Genomic DNA, 17,969 nt, shown 5'->3' on the forward strand with positions numbered 1-17,969 from the left:
GAAGACAAAGACTGGTTACTTCATCTACCACTTTACTGTCCTTGAACCTCTTTAGACTCCACGTTGCCCAAGGTTCAAGGTTATACTCTTGTAAGCATGCAAGCATGACCTCACCCAGCTCTTCCATGGACCCTCAGTCTCACCGTTGAGATTTTTATCTCACCAGGCCATTATTTACTTACCTTGGGCTTCTTAATCTCCATGGGTCTGCCATGCAAATTCAACCACTGTATCTTCCTCTAGGCACCTCTCTTCTTGCAACATCCTTCCTGCTGTTCCCTATCCCTCAGGCCCCCAAGTGTCGTACCTCTGAAATATACGCAGTGTCATACTTCTTAGAGGTATGACACTTAACTCCCTAGATGGAATGAGTCCCTCACCTCTGTGTTCCCCGAGAACATTATAGATACCTGTCTTATCGCCCTGACCACAGAGTACTACAATACTTTTATAGGTCTGTTTCATTATAAACTTACTTTTTGTACCTTCCTACGACCAAATCTACAATTTGAAGATTTGAAATGAAGGAGATAAAAACATGTACATGATTCCTTAAGCAGAGGTGACTGCATGGCTCTGAGCACCGGGGTCTGGACCATACTTGTCTATTTATCTCTGTGTTAGGGAGGACAGAGCTAAAGAAACACAACAAAAACAAGCCAACTGGTGCCTAGCCAAGAGTAAGAAACATGGCGTACCTGATAGACCATTATATTAACAGTTTCTTCTTTTTTCTGCTCTGGAGGCCCTTGACTCTGCAGTAGATTTCTTACTGTTTCTTCCATCCTGAGAAATGAACAAACAAGCAAAATACATAAAGAATTTCTTTAAAGAAGGTTTGATTAAAATGGGTCTATTCTAGTTAGGAAAAATATTTCTTCAGTTTATTTCCCAAGCTGATACCTGGAAATCTACTTTTTCTTCTTTCTCCTTCATCCCCTATATTAGGAGTCTGTCAAGAAGTCCTTTAAAATCATTCTTCAGAATGTCTCTGAGTTCTCTCTCTTTCTCGTTACCATTCAGGCCCCTATCCTTGGCCTTCTGCATCTGTACTCACACAAACATCTCCCAATATCCCTCTTCACTTTCAATCACTCCCTTTTAATTTGACACAATGTCACCACATTAATCTTCCTGAAATACCACTTTGATTTTTTTAAATTAATTTTCAAAGTTGACAAATATTACATGAATGCATTTTCGCTGATAACACACTATTATGTCTTTCCATGGTGGTCTTTCCATGTCAGCACACAAAGATCTACTTTATTCTTTTCAGCTACTTCCTGGTATTTCATGATGTGAATTTACCATAAATTATTTAACCCTTCCTCTACTGATGGAACTTAAATTACTTCAAGATTTTTACTCTTTCAAATAATAAACATCTTTACACATACATCCTAGTACATATTAATTCGTATTTCTGTGGGTTATATTGTAATGTATATTGTATATTATAATCCTATCTTTTCTTACATACCTACTTCCTGTGCCCATCCCCCATTACCCAAAATAAAGAGTAAAGCAAACACACCCATTTCCATTTCCAGACATTGTCTCATGTTGTTACTACTTTGAAATGCCAAACCCTTGCATCTTCTCATTTCCAACCATCTTTCAAAATCTACTTCAAGTTTCAGTACCTAAGAGACATCTTTATTGCCCACCCCATTTCTTTGAATTTTTTTTTTTAAGATTTTATTTATTTGACAGAGAGAGACACAGCTAGAGAAGGAACACACGCAGGGGGAGCAGGAGAGGGAGAAGCAGTCTTCCCACAGAGCAGGGAGCCCGATGCGGGGCCCAATTCCAGGACCCCGGGACCACGACCCGAGCCGAAGGCAGATGCCCAACGACTGAGCGACCCAGGCGCCCCTCTTTGAATTTTTATAGTCGTATGCTTTATATCATTCATTTTATCACTTAAAAATTCCCCACTTTAATGCTCAAATATCTCATATATGTATGTTGTCTTCTGAAGTAAATTGCAATATTTGGTAAAGAACCATGTCATAGATTTCTTAGGTGTCTCCCTCAGTTATAGATAAAGTAGGTACTCAGTAGGATGCCATTCTATGAAACCTTTGTTAATTCATTTTAAAAAGTATTAAGTAGTTACTCTGTGCCAGGAATTGACCATGTATATATTCTGTGTTTGAATGACCTTGTCCTTAGGGCCAATCCATGAGGATACATGAACCAGACACTTAGAGCAGGACACCCGAATTAAATGCACTGAACACAGTGAGTGCTCTTTTGCCCAGAACCCGAGTTGGCTGTTTCTTCTAGTCCCATTCTGAAGCATGTATTTTACTAGTTTAAAAGACTTGAGGGAAAGCAGGCTGATCAGCTTCTTTCTTTTACTAAGAGCTTCTGGCACAGCAAATTAAGGGCTCTAGGAGGCCAATGAATTCCATGAAGTGGCAAGACCATTACAGTAACCAAAGGAGTTTAGTTCAAAATGCCAACCTTTCTAATATGATAAAACTACTTAGCAGCAGGGTGAGGAAACTGCAGATGATCTGGGCCAGTCCAAATCTGGACTATAACTGGGGAAATTCTGCCTCCACAGGGGATGTCACCAAGACCCACTCAGGATTTCAGAAGACAGGGGACACCATTACGAGTGCTCAAAGAATGCTTTGTGACTACATTTATATGAGCTACCTCTTTTGTGCATCTAGCCAGGAGAGCAAAATCTGTTCCCTGTATTTTCACAAGTGTTGTGTTATTAATGATAACAAAAAAATTAAACAGTACTTTCAACTTGTCAAAGAACTCTCATCTATTAATCATTATAATGTACTTGTAAAAGATCATTACATCTATGTAGTAGATAAGAAAGCAGAAACACAGAAAGGTTAAAGGCTTTCTCACAGGATCATGGTTAGTTGGGTAGGTTAGGACTAAACCATTTTTCCTGACTATAAGAGAGCTTCCTCTTTCCACTAGGCCTTTTTTACATCCAGGAAATTATTTTATTTATTTATTTTTCAAAGGTTTCTTTATTTATTGTAGAGAGAGAGAGAGCACAAGTAGGGGCAGAGGGAGAGGGAGAAAATCTGAGGCTGATTCTGCACTGAGCAAAGAGTCCAATGCAGGGCTTGATCTAATGACCCTGAGATCACAACCCCAGGTGAAACCAAGAGTCAGACGCTTAACCATCTGTGCCACCCAGGTGCCCCAGGAAATGATTTTAAATGAAAAAGAGTCTTAACTCCTAATGAAGAGTTACCTTGGTGAACAGCTATGGGATGCTGAGCCCAAAAAGGCAAAAACACCATTTCTGACCTGGGGAGAGCTTAAGGTCTGGTAGAAAAGACAAACTAAATTTATATAAAAAATAGGTGTGAAGAAGGCACAGATTCTGAAATATTAAGTGATCAGAGCCAATTTCTACTATTCGGTTTCACCGTGTGAAAAAACAAAGACAATCTCTTCAATGGTAGCCGATTTTCCATGCTGTTTGTCAAATCCATCATCAACAAAAAAAGTAATGCTAACGGTGAAAATTTGCCCAAGATCAGGCAGCTTGTGCAGGACAGATCAGGGACTGGTCTCTGGTTTTCTAAATATTCATCTACCTTTTTCCTACCTTAGCACAGAAGCTGCAGGTCTTTCTTATTTTAATCCACTTTTCATTCACTGATAAACATTTGGCTTAAATGTGTCCCAAATGTTAGACTCAGTTAAAATACAATCTTGTCTTTTTTTCTTCATAAGTTAAAATATAATTCTGTCAGTGCATATCTTGCTGAATTCTCTCTTCTGTATAATTAAAAGTTCTATGCAGAAGTTGCTAGATCAAAAAGAAAAACATCTCTTCACCTTCCCCCATTCTTCTTGGCTTTATATTAAAAAAAAAAAAAAAAGGAAAAAATGAGGTGGGCTGGAACCTGTTAGATTTTCAAGCAGCCAAGACCCACAGTAATACTGTGAACACTTTTTTCTGGCATTACTTCATGATTAATTAAAACCAATTACATTTCTAAACTACAGCTTGGAACAGAGTTGCAGTGACCCATCCTAACCTTTGGTAAAAAATTAAGTTGTGTCATCTTTTCATAACTTTTATGAATCTGGTCACAGAGAAAATATTTTGAACCTGATGAGAAGATACTATTATTTGTTCCCTGATGACATCTCCTTTTTTAAATTCTCATTTAGCAAACATCTCTATTTATTTTCCTGAAAATCAAAGACTGTGAAGCATTATCCATTGTTGTTTGATGTCCAATGCCATTTTACTTCATTTTATTATTTTGATAGCTGATGTGTGAGGGTTTGCATTACCAGTGTTCACATAGAACAGTTCTACAATCTGTTTTCCAAACATGGCTAGAAATAAGCTGATTCCTTTTTCTAGGCCAGGTCTAGGCAGAGATTATCTTTTTTTGTTTTTCTCTCTTTCATTTTTTTTAAACTGCTAATTGGTTTACCACCACCCTTAATCAATGTCTTCCAGTTCTTTTTTATTTATTTACTTATTTTTGTTCTGACCTGAAACTAAGTTCTTTCTTCCCCTAAATACTGGTCAAGTGGCTGTCAACTAAAAATACAGAGGCCAAAATTTTACTTGGAGAGATGTAGTAAGTTCTAAAGTATATTAAGTGAACTATTTTTAAAAAGCTAAGTCCTATACAAGTCAGAGAAAAACTAAATTCATATGTCAACAGTGTATTTCAGACAGCGCAGGTATAAATATAAGAGTTTTTGCCTAATGACATGCTAAGAAACTGATCAGAATGCTAGACTGAAGTGTTCTTTTGTGACTCCTATGATCAGACACTCAGCTTAGCATAACTTCATTTTTGACAGAAATAGAACAAAGTAAATGCAAAATAAGAAGCCACTCTCCCCAACTCAAACTGACAATTGATGGGGCTCTTTCAACTGAAAGCTTAACTGAGTCCCATTTCAAGACGTATTCTAATGAGTGCTTGCTGATTAATCACATAATACATTAATAATGAAATTACTCAATATTCCCTCATTGACTTTTCTATAGAGGTTGCAAGACCATAACCCATTCATTTCTGTCCTATTAATGATCTCCGAGTTTCTTGAGGTCCATGGCTCTGCCTTGTTTATCTCTAGCAACGGAGCAGAGCTACCGTTACTGGGTAGGTGGTCCATAAATTCTTTTTGAGTGAATGAATGAATCTAATAGTTTCTTCCCTCATCCATTCCCTGGCTCCTTTTCATTTCCCCACAGACCTATATGTAAGTCTAAGTGGCCAGAGAGAAGTAGTGACAAAGGAGAGGTGCCAGCAAGACTGGAGGATAAGTCTTAAGCTGTGACACTTGGGGCTAAATACCGGGCTTCTGGTCATTAGCAAAACAAACCAACCATCTCCCAGTAATAACTCCTTGCTCTTTTTGTCACCCTGAATATGCAGTCCCCAGTTAATATGCTTCATCTGCAGCTAATTAGCTTAGAGGGCTGGAACAGTGCCCTAATGAGATCAGGGTTCTAGATTCAGGCCCTAGCGTGGATACCCTTCAACACCATCGGACTCCTGGCTGACTAACCTCTGCACAGGCAGTCCACTGCTCTGCTGCTGGGGCAGAAAGGATAGAATTATCTTAATGAAAAACATATTTTGCATGACTTCCCATATCATTTGTTTTTATTTTCTTTCTCCCATTCTACTCCCACTGCTTTGCTCAACAACCCATCCTACCTCCCCATTCTAACCGCTGTGCAAAGCTTTCTTCAAGCTTTGGAGTGGAGAGAAAAGCCTACTAATTTTCAATTCTAACAAGAAACTGTTCATGCGGAAAATTTGCTGGTTTAGTATAGGGTTCCGCCCAACTGAACCAACTCGTTTCCTCAGAAAATGAGAGTTTCCTCACATAGAAGCTAGCACATCTAAGCATGTAAGCAGGGACAATCCCTAGGTCGGCTGTGACTTTGATGTTCTTAACCTGATCTCTGCTTATCCCCACTGCAATGGTTAGGAACAGTAAATCTACAGCAAAGATAACTGAAAACTGCCCTGAAACGAAAGCTCACTCCTGGATAAATGTCGGAGGGCCAGAATCTCTTATTTCTTTCCTAGATGATATATATTTTTAATTCAGCACAAATTTTCCAAGAATAATACTGTTGCCCAGAAACTATAGTGCTCTAATTCACTCATGAGGCTGCAACACCATTCATAAATAGATAGAAAGGCGCTAGTCCAATTTGAATTACTGCATCATATTCACTTCAGAGCCATGTGTATGTGAGCAGAAAGAGCCATAAATTTTCCCGTAGGCAGGCTGGTGCTGATCCTGGACGGGGAGCTCACTGAATGGGGAGAGGCAGACATGGAGAAGGCAAGGAAGCAGAGATATGCATTCAGGGAAGTCCCATTCTCCACGTGGAGTTGAAGGGAATCGCCTGAACGTCAACAAGCAAATCTCAAGTGTTTTTGCTCAACAATGTTAGAACATGGAGTTGGATTTATGGATTTATGTGACTACAGAGTTCACACTCATCCAGAAAGAAAAAGAGAAAGAGGGAGAATCCTATATGTGCGAGTGAGTGCCAGAAAGAAATGTAGCTCAGTACCCTCCACTGTCCTGGTTAACACTTTGAAGGCAGGGTTTGCACTATATCCCAAGAATCCCTAAGAGCTCTACAAAACAGGTCACTTCCCTTAATGGAGTAGAGGTTTTAATTAATGCAATAATTGTTAATTATTATGATCATGTCTTATTATTACAAAATAGTTAACAATTCATATAACCACCCATGTCCAGCCTCATGAGCTCACCTACTTAACTTCTAAATCTATCCTTGTAATGTGTCCTAATAGAATTCTTTGAAATAATGAATTTTCACAAATAAACCCAGATTTAGTTCTTTTTTAAAATTTTCTTGAGTAGTCCCCAAAGCACGAATGTTCTTTGAGTCTGATATGGCTCAGAAAAGGCTTTGAATTGCCAGGATAAGTACTTTTAATATATATGTATTATTTGGGGGATAGATTTTTATAGTTCAGTATTCAAATGTTGGGAAACTCTTAAGATAGCAGATAGTTCAATTTATCATTGGCCCTCAATATTTATTCTTTTTGGTCACTGTTGATATGAATAATAAAAAATATTTGAATATAATGTGAGAATACTCACTGGATTTTAATCAGAGGCTATTCTGTTTTATAACACTAATGTAACAACTTGGAGCAGCATTTTCCCATTTCTTAAAATGAGAATTTTATAATTTTACCTTAGTCAAAGAATAATAAAATGTGGACCAGACAATCAAGATTGATTGGGCTCTTTCAAGAGCCCAAGATTAGATACTGGGCTCTTGAAAGTTTAAATACAGCAATATAATGATGTTAGATATTCAAAATGAGGTTCATCATGTTTCAGACACGTTACATCTTTCTCTACAGTTTTAACTATCTCCTCATCAGATACTTATAACCCCCCAAAATACACCAAACAGATGATACTCCATTCTCTCATGCTTCAAGATCTGTTTGGGATTTGACCCAAAGAAAATTAATAATTGAATGAAATGATTAGACTTGGTTCTCATTGATAAACTCATCTTGAATTTGAGAGATAAAGCACTTCTCTCCAATGTTTCAGACAATACTGGTTTGGAGAATAAGCTACTGTGTTGATCATGATCTCATTTCTCATACCTTAAAGCCTTTTTCTTTTTTTGGACCTTGACAAGTGTTAAGTCATTAAAGCTCAGAGAGGTTGAACCAACATTCACATCAGATATGAATAATGTACAAGGGCAGAACAGTAAGTAACTGGCAGCAATCTCCCCCCCCCCTTTTTTTTTGTGAGTGTGTCAGAGAAGGTCAGGAAAAGACAGTTGGCTATATTTGGGACCAAACTGTAGGGTTAAATTTTCTGGACAAAAAGGTTCAATCGTGGCAAAGAAGTACATTATGAATCCACAAAACTGGCTTCTGTAGCCTCATGAAGGCCAATAGGGCATTCTTCATTGGGCTTGCTCTTTAAATCACATACTTCTTGTGATGTCTGATCCACAAGATTTCAGAATGGTTTCTCTTATGCAAGCAGATATTACAAAACCATAGCACATCCAGAGAAGTAGTGTTATCTACTAGAGGTAGTCCTCTCCCAACCTCAAGTCTTGTGGCATAATACAGTCAGTATATCTCAGTCCCTAGCATTCCCTAAAGTGGCAGAGTTAGGTCTGGGAGCAGATAATCTTACCAGCCATGTAACTTAGGAAAAATCACATTTTCTGAGCCTCAGTGTCCTTGTCTGCAAAATGGGTATTTCATGCCAGCTCTCCTTACCATAGAGAGATGTTAAGACAAAATGTAAAATGTTATATACATTGGTGCTTGTTTTTATTGTGGTTTTAAAGATAGTTCTTTCAGAAATCAAGACCCTTTGAATCAGAGATCTTTTGGCAGTGACATGAGAAGGGCAGGGAACAGGCTCCTTGGGAGTATTGGCCAAGCAAGTTAAGACTTGACAGAGGCACCCACCTTGTCTTTTTTCAGAAAGTGTAGGGAGATAAAGCACCTCTCTCCAATGTTTCAGATAATACTGGTATGGAGAATAAGCTACTGTGTTGATCATGATACAATACAAAGCTGTCTCTAGGGGACTCAGTGCCCAAACTCAAGAAAGACAAGAAGCATCTTGTTGGTCTCTTCTTATTGGGTGCTACTTATCTCCCTCTGCTGGGCAACTGAGCTGTCACTACTAAAATTCCTCTCACTTCCCAGCTAGATATTGATTGTCACTCTTCTTTCATTCATGCCAAATTGATTGTCAGCCTATGCAATTAGTCTCTCTGAGCATTCTGAATGACCCACAAATGTGTTCCCTCTGATCAAGGAATCTTCAAACAAACGCCTTCAAAGTGTGCTTTGCTTTGAAGAACACACTATCAAGCTTCAGCATCACAGTGGTTAGTCATGTTTTTGATGCAGCTTATTTTATAGTAAATATCTATCAACATGGAAAAACAGCCTGCATGTCCACAAAACTTTTGTAACCTTCTAAGTTTTATTGGCAAGAAAATGGAAGAGATGATTTCTTAGTGGCGTTAGTGGAGGGAGACATCTAATGTTTCACTACTCTTCACCCAATAGTCCTTCTTTAAAACATCATCACAACATAAGGTATGGCAATAACAGGCATGTTTGATTCTTAGAAACTCTGAACTGTAGAAATTTGTCAAGACTTAGTAGGTAAAACTGAAAACCGGGGGAAAGAAGTCAATTTAAAATCTGCTTCTATGCTAGATTAAAAATAAACAAAAAAGGAAGCATCAGAGTAATATGCCTTCCATATTACTTCCCAGAGTAACATGACACTGGGATGTCACAAAAATGCGTTGTCAATCATCATAATCATCTGGTATTTGGATAGAGATGTTTCTGCCAATTACCATAAGAAAAAGGAGATTCACTACTTCCCCTCCTTGCCTATCCAAGCATCCTTCAGGCTCCAGCCTAAGTCCCACCTCCTGCTTTCCTGATAACTCTGGCCCATAGAAGTCTCTCCCTAGTCCACTGAAAAGTATTCTCCCTGGGATGTTCTGCAGGAAATCACCAAGGGTTCTCATTAGAAGTTCAAATTCCCAGGTCCACCTGAGACCCAGTAAATCAGAATCTCTGGGAGTGGAGGCCAGGAATCTGTATCTTTTACAAGCATATTCTTGCACATTAACCTATGAGAATCTATGTCTTATTCTCATGTCCTCCCAAAACACTTACCTATATACTAGCTGGCACTGTTAAATATCACAAAAACCATTTCATGTCCAGGTTTCTTAGTTTTACAACTATTTTGTTAGCTTGTTAGGGGCTCCAGCGTATATCTCATATCTTTATCTTTTTTATTTTTATTTTTTTAAGATTTATTTTAGAGAGAGAGTAAGCGAGCATGTATGTGAGTGGGGGGGAGAGGGAGAGAGAGAGAATCTCAAGCAGACTCCGTGACAAGCATGGAGCCCAACAAAAGGCTTGATCACACAACCCTGAGGTCATGACCTGAGCTGAAAACAAGAGTCAGACGCTCAACTGACTGAGCCACCCAGGCACCCCTCTTGTCTTTTTCTGTTACCCAAATCATGCAGTGGAGTATTAATTTAGTGGGTGGAACTTCCTAAGTTGTGGAGTTACTCATTTGGGGAATATACAGTGTTGAAAAATAGAGGGAAAATCATATTTAGATGAAACTAATTTTAATTCCAATGGCAGAAAACTTAAAAATAACACCTTCTGTGATATGAATAATTATTTGTTCATTTATTCATTCACTCATTTATTGCCTCATTCATTTATCCATTCCCTTATTTGATAATCATGCTTATGATGTGCTTTGTGCTCTAACTAGCAATTCAAGTAAAAATAAACTGCCAGGTGTGGTACACAGACAGACCACCACTTACGCTATAGTGTAGTCAGTGCCAGAAGAAAATGCCATGGAGGTAAAGAGACATAAACGCTAAGAAAGGCTCTCTGGAGGTGTTGATCCAGGCTGAACTTTGGGAAATGAAGAGGATTTGGCTTCATAGAGAAGGGATTTTCAAACACAACTATTGATTTGGTTTGTCATTTTACATTTCTTGTTGTGGGTTTTCTTAATGAGAAATATACTTTAAGTGTATGCATACTAGTCTATAGGTCTACTGAAAGTAAGAGTGCTCCATTTTAGTCTTGTATAGGTGTTGGCATTTTAATCAAATGCAAAGCATTTTAAATCATTGTTAGCCAAATCAGTTAAGGCTCTTCCAACTGAATGACATACATTTAAAGTTACCTTCATTAATTCATAGAAGTTTATTAACTACATTTCAAACAATGTCAACCAGAGCCTTTAGGTAATACTTCCCCTGTCTCATTACGTTCCCTATACATGTGTCTTTTCTCCCAACAATTTGGGATATTTAGGTTTCCCCCAGTATTTAGAGTATGTCCTTCTTGGCCTGAGGTATCTATGAGGAAACAAAGAATGGCCATATCAGAATATCTTGCTAAGAAAAAAAAACTGCTCTGATAAAACTAATACCAATAACTGCAAAATTCCCCAGCCACAAGGTTGACATTAAATAAAAGCCGATTGTCTTCAAGTATTTCTTATCATAGAATACAAGTTTTTATACAGCACTTTTATTGCACATTCCTGCCCAGTGAAATAGATGTTGAAAAATACAGTGACTTTAGGCCAAAATAGCGTCCATTTATCCTTGAATTGTCAATGCTACAAAATGAAAGCTAGGTTACTTGGGGGGAGAGGGCAGAGAACCTATATATTGAAACTAACTTCAAAAAATAAATTTTCTTTGGTAAGTAAAAGCACACAGAAAGAGCACACTTTTCAGATTTAGTGTAAAAGAAAAAAAAATAAAATAACAGAAACTAAGCAAAGATAAACACTCAAAATCTGCCAGGTGATAAGATTTTTGAAATGTAATTGATGAGCGATAATACAGTTCACTCTTGAACAAAGCATGGTCTAGGAGCACCGACGCCCCCCCTGCCACACTTGAGAATCCACGTGTAACTTTTTGATTCTGCGTAACTTAACTACTAATAGTCTACTGTTGATTGAAAGCCTTAGCAATCACAAAAACAGTCAATTAACACATTTTGTATATGTATTATATACTATATTCTTACAATAAAGTAAGCTAGAGAAAAGAATGTTATTAAGAAAATCATAAGGAAAAAAAAAGAAAATCATAAGGAAGAGAAAATACATCTACAGTACTGTACTGTATCAAAATATATATATATCCATGTATAAGTGGACCCGTGCAGTTCAAACCCCTGCTGTTCAAGGGTCATCTGTGTACTATGCTGATTTAACTACTAGAAAATACCACGGCACCATGTATAGATTATATACAACGTTAACTGTCTTTTATCTTAAAGCTGTGCTGCCTTGAAATGTTCAGATCTATGGTCAAAGTCCTTTTCCTGCTCCCTCCACACAAACACAAGAAACCGCAAGGACCTTGGCTTTCTGTCCATCCATGTGGTTTTACTATCATATTGGCACTAGGCAAATGTCAAAAACCAAGTAATAAGCAGCACATTCAACTTTCTTCCAATCATCCTTGCCTCCCCCAGACAAAGAAGAGGAGCACGCTTAATTGTGAAGTGCAGAGACTTCTCCCAGATTGGGAAGGGGAGGGAAAGAACCCCCTCTGCTATACCCGCTAGAACGTGAGTCCCCTAGGACTTAATTATCTCTCTCTTGTTAGGCTATAATAGGGGCTCTAAAATGATATCGCAGTTTTTCTACAGCCAAGAAATTGATTAGTAAAGTTACATAAATCAAATGTCAATGCTCTTTTTATGTATGAGTGTGGCCCACAACCACAGCCTGCAACAGAAAGTTGTCATTATCACCAACAGTTAATAAGTGTAGCTATTTGGGGCAGGAAGCACCTCAATACAGGAGGAAATTTGTACCCACACTGACTGGTTGTGTTTTTAGTGGTACTTATTTCCAGATTTTCTACATAGATTGGATGATTCTCACTCTCTGAAAAAACACTGCTGTTGTCCTTGCTTTGAAACACTGTCCACTCTGGGGGAATTCAGTATGCTCATGATCATCTCAATGGCAATGCCAATTAGAAAATTTACAGACGTGGAGGCTTCTGAGCCCTTTCTGCCTTGGCTACTCCCAGAACCCTGGATTCCATCCTTCTCCACGTCTCCTGGACCTTTGCTCCCAATCTGCCCTTTTGGCGGCTGTCATGTCTCTTGTCCCAAGAGCTCCTATTTTCATCAAATGTCAACAAATTAACATAAACTTTCTCCGAATGGAAACTTGTCCTCGCTCTCCTTTTGCAATTTATCCATCGTCTTTTCTCTCTACCCTTTACCACCTGTAGTTTATCTATTCTGCTTTCACATTTTTCCTCACCCAAACCACCTCAACAACTGCCTTTAATCTGACTTCTGTCCTGCCACCATGCTCAGGGTGGTTTCTCAACCTCAGTGGACCTAAAATCATCACATTTAATACTCTTTTCAGAGTCTTCTGGTTGAGCAATTTGCCTGCCTTGGCCACCTCTTCCTTCTCAAAGTTTCGTTTCCGTTACCTTCCTGACTACATTGTTCAGGTGCCCTTCCTTCCTCTGTGAACACTTCTCTGCTTCCTACTGGCATTTCCCTCTTCCATCACCAAAGATGGCCACACCTCATGGCCAGGATCTCAGTCTTCTGCTCTCCCTCTCTCGCCTACCTCTCTCTCTGCGTCCATCTTTCTCTCCAATCTCATCTATAGCTCCTTTGCTTCAGACTTTCAAATCTAAATCTCCAAGAGCCTACCAGACATTCTCAACTCAATGCCCCGCCAGAACCTAATGCACATTTGCCGGCCACCGCATCTTCCCTAGACTCCCTGCCCTGTCCTGTCTTCTCTCTTGGGCCCTGGGCAGCCTTGCCAGCCTCTCTCATGCTTTCCCTGCTGGCTTAACGGCAGGAAGCCTGGGAACTGCATCTTCCCAGACTCTGTTGCCAGCTTTCTGGCTTTGTGAATGAGGTGCACTCACAATATTTTGGAAGATGAAAGGCAGCATACGTTTTTCCTCCCGTGCCAACGGTGGCACAGACCACCTGGGTCTGCCACAGTTGGCTGGACTCTGCACTCCCTGTCTGTCACCTGTCTCTGGGCTGCACAGCTGCTGCAGTTCACACTGTCTCTCCACCTTTTGCAGCCTCAGCAACCTCCTAACTGGACCATAAGCCCAGCCTGACCTTGACAGCTAGTAGAGGCACCCTGACTTTTGCTCCTTGAAGCTTCTGTTTGTCTTGCAGGCAAGTACTTCTGTGAATTAAGTCCCTCTGCACTGCAAGTAGATTGGCAGGTCTCTTTTCCTGACTGATACTTGTATCATCATCCCTAGTCACTTGGGATGAAAGGTCTGCAGCCTCTTTTCAACTGTGCCTCCCTCCCACCACCTTCCAAGTGCTGCCAATTCCTCCTTTTCGATGTCCTCCTCTTTCCTTGACCAATGTCCCTGCCTAGACTAGGCTTCATTTCCTGTTCTTAAACTTCTCTGAAAGTCTTCTAACTAGTTCTCCTATCTAGTTAGGCACTTCACCATCCCCACCTGCCATGCGGGGATGGTGAAGCTTCTTCAAACAATCATTCTTACTGTTTCAATAATTTAGTTGAAAATCTTGCATGCGCTCATCTTTCCTGCCTACAGGATAATGAGTGAACCATGAAGCAAGACATTTGAAATACCTCCTTCTTCCAATGGCCTTATTTCCCTCCTTTTCCTCCTCACATACCATATGTGCAGTCATTCCTGGCCATGTGGAATTCATTCTTGCAATATATCCCTTGCTTTCTAGCTTCCAGACCTACTTCTTATTATATTCCCTTCTATAATGTAACTCCCCACTATCCCCAACACAGCTCTTCAAATCCTTTAAGAATCAGCTCAAATGTCACTGGAAATCCACATATACAAATGGATTCCTACAACATTCTGAACCTAACCTATATAGCTCATCAGACTCTTCCAATTTTTGCATCTCAACAGGTGTGCTGTCTCTGTGGCACATTACAGTGCCACATAACTTTTATCTGAACTGTATTCTCTACATTAGGCTTAAATCTCTGGTTTGGCAAATTGTGAAAACCAAGAAAACATGGGAATGAGTTATTGACCACGTCTGCGACCTAGACTAGATATTAAGGTCTGGATATGAAGGTCTTACTGCAATTGAAACCTTACCTATTCAATATTTAATGTTGTTACTCCAGTGAACTTCTCAAATCTCTTAACCAAACTACAGTTTCATTGTGACTATTGCTTGAAATTAGTGGATCATGAGATCACAAACTTTTCTCATGTATAATTTTTCCATTTCAAGACTTTCTGATTTTATAGGCAAGATTTGAAATGTGTAAATGTGTGTATATATATATATATATATATATATACACACACACATACACATAGGTATAATAAGTTGAACCATATGAAACTGCTGATATTTAACCATTTTTGATCTATAAAATGAGTTTTATACAGTTCAGTCTAATAAATATATTGAAAGGATTTTTGTTGCATAGTTACTTTTCACAACAGGGTTTGCTTTATGTAATAAGGCATGATAAATGAGTGCACTTAAAAACAGATACACCTCATGGGAAAGGCCTTTGATAATGACAACAATAATAAAAATACTTATTGTGCACTTACTGTATACCATCCATCATGGTAAGATTGTTACATAAATTATCTCTTTCTCTCTCCCTTTGTTTTCTTATGGTAACTCAGCTTTAATCACCTTTTGATGAAAGAAAAACCTATTGCTTGAAGTGCCTGAGGAACATGGTCAAAGTCACATAACTACTAAGCAGTGGAAGAATTTGAAATAAGGAAGACTTACTCTAGAGTTGCTACTTTTGACCATTATTAAAAAAATAACTTTTTCTCCTGGAGTCTTTTTGTTTCCTTGGCTCCTTCTGGTAGTAGCAGGAAGAAGAGTATAGAGAAATAAAACTTAAGGAAGAACTCAAATGTCACCTCCTCCTCAAACCATTCCTTGTCCACTCGGGCTTTGATCTGTTTGTTGTATTTCTCTATAGTCCTTTATCTTTTTCCCCTTTATGTTGGACTTAGCATATATTGCCTCCTCTCATAAGTCTGTATATATATTTAAGTTTCCCAATTAAATTGTAAAGCTCCAATAGGACAGTGAGCATGTCTAATATACTTCATTTCTCAGAGCAAGGGACAGTTACTTTTATTTCCATCTAAACACAATCCACCCATCCATCCATCAATCCAATAATTATTGGGTGTTAACACTGCTGAGTGCAAAGAACACTAAGATAAAAGACCCAGTCTCTACTCAAAAGGAACTTACTACTATTTCATGGGCGCATGAACAAGTGTGTCAACACAAACAACGGCCCAGGTTGTATACCATGAGAAAGCAGAGTGCAGAGAGGTGAGCTACCCAGCAGTGGGCGAGTAAGGTACTTTACAGAGAAATTTTAAAGAACTGACACTGTTTGGGGGAAGCCTACAGAGGTAAAGGAGGATTAGCCAATGGAAAAACTTGAAAAAACATGCCCAGAAAGAGGGAACAGTGTGTACAAAGGGTGAAAAGAGCCTGGAATATTTCGGTCCCTGTGTTTGGTTTGGTTCAGAGATAGGGAACAAACAAAGGAAATGGGGAAGAAAGTTGGGAGAAAGAAAAGAAAAGGAAGAAAATAAAATTTGCTCTTGAATTTACAAAAATTCACACCAAAGTGAAAGCAGTGGTCCCATGCCAACCAATAAAACCAGATAAACCCAGAACACCTGTTCAGTGGCCAGACTAATGTCAATTACCTCAAGGCCCAGGCCTATACACAAGAGACCTTAGTAGGTGGGATGTAAGAGAGTCACTATCACATGAAATCTGATGATTTAGAATGGATTTGGGAAAGTTGGAAATATAGCCATATGGATACAAAAAGCTGATGAAAACAAAGATGGTCCTATTTCCACCTGCTTTGGTAACAGAAGCTCTTTAGCTGAACAGATGGTACATTTCACCCAAAATCTGATGGAAACAAATCTTCACAGGCCTTCTGTATTAAGAAATAATTTAGCAGCCTTCCCCAGAGGTTTGGCATGTTCTTTGTCTAAATATAATATAATATAATATAATATAATATAATATAATATAAAAAACTGGTCTTTTGGAATTCTTAATTAAATAGTCTTAATGCTATAGAAGAAAACGTGGTCTGACTACTATCCAAAATGAATCATAATAAAACAAGAGGACGTTTTCCAAGTCTGGACATGTTGCTAACAACATTCAGTATAAGGAAGGATTTTATTATATTTCTTAGAAGTATGCACCTGGACGGTTTGGGAAAAGGATAGCTGACTCTGGATAATAGAACAGAACTAATGGCCACATCCAGGGTGATCAGCTTCACAGAGAAGGCATCTGCTCGCCTAACCAGGAAAATGTATTTTGACGGGAAAGAGATACAGTAATGCAATATTTATGGATTGCAACTCAAATGAAAACACCTTTTAATATGTAATCGAATGACATAACAAATTTATAATGCCTTTTCCATTTCATAAATTTGCATTGAATAATGACAAAGGGCAAGAAAACTACCCCATTGTTAACTGATTGATATGCAAGCGTGAAATGTGCTCAATATTTATATTCTTTCCACACCAATCTTCCATTTTTATTTATATGGTCATTTCCTGACAAACATAATATGAACAATGTCTGCAGAATTTTTATTAACAAAGCACTAAGACAATACTGTTGTGCCTATATAAAACCATCTGCTAATATCTGATGTCAAAACCTATTTATATATTTTTTTCCTCCCCATGTTTTCTGAAGGCAATCATTTCCCATTAAATTAATCCTCACCACCTTCAAGGCATTTGAGCATTCTTCTGGCATTTCACATTCTTTGGGAAACCCCTGGGTATTCAGATTCATTATGGAAATTCCTAAAACCAAAGCAGGGTCAGTGTTTGGAAGTGTAATATACCTTTCCTTTCATAATGTAGAACCAGAGGGCTATGCACAAATACAGTATTTCATTTTGCAATTAAGTTCAGGTGAATTATTCAAACTTCAAAATGTGAAATATGCCATGATTACCATTATTGAAATCCCAGTAATTCTCCTTTTTTTGGAAGGGAAACATTGCTGAAGGTGCCCGATTAGTAATGAACAGAGAAAGGCACAGCATTCTTGCCTGCAGATTCTAAAGAAAAATCTCTTCGAACAGCTTAAATCTTCCTCATTTTACTAGATTGTAGAATCATTCCACTGACAAATCTTCATGCTCCAGGACTTTTTTGTGCAAGTTTCTCCCTTACCCCCTCCCCTCGTCTCCACATTATAGGAGCAGTAAGACTGAAAAAAAGCTTCATGGGCTGAAGTAAAGCTCCCAGAACATAACTTTATAATCAAAATCATACTTTGCAATGGGTACTACTTGTCACCTAC

The 17,969-nt window shown here is 38.6% G+C and overlaps 1 protein-coding gene across 1 annotated transcript in view; it reads right to left on the bottom strand.

Moving 5' to 3' along the window:
- Nucleotides 1-17,969, bottom strand: part of NCKAP5 (NCK associated protein 5) — an 878,246-nt gene that overhangs the window by 306,679 nt on the left and 553,598 nt on the right. Inside the window, 1 exon segment of the mRNA XM_027590996.2 lies at nt 699-786. Coding sequence (XP_027446797.2) covers nt 699-786 — 88 coding nt within the window.

This window comes from Zalophus californianus, chromosome 3, assembly GCF_009762305.2.
Source record: "Zalophus californianus isolate mZalCal1 chromosome 3, mZalCal1.pri.v2, whole genome shotgun sequence".
NCBI lineage: Eukaryota > Metazoa > Chordata > Mammalia > Carnivora > Otariidae > Zalophus > Zalophus californianus.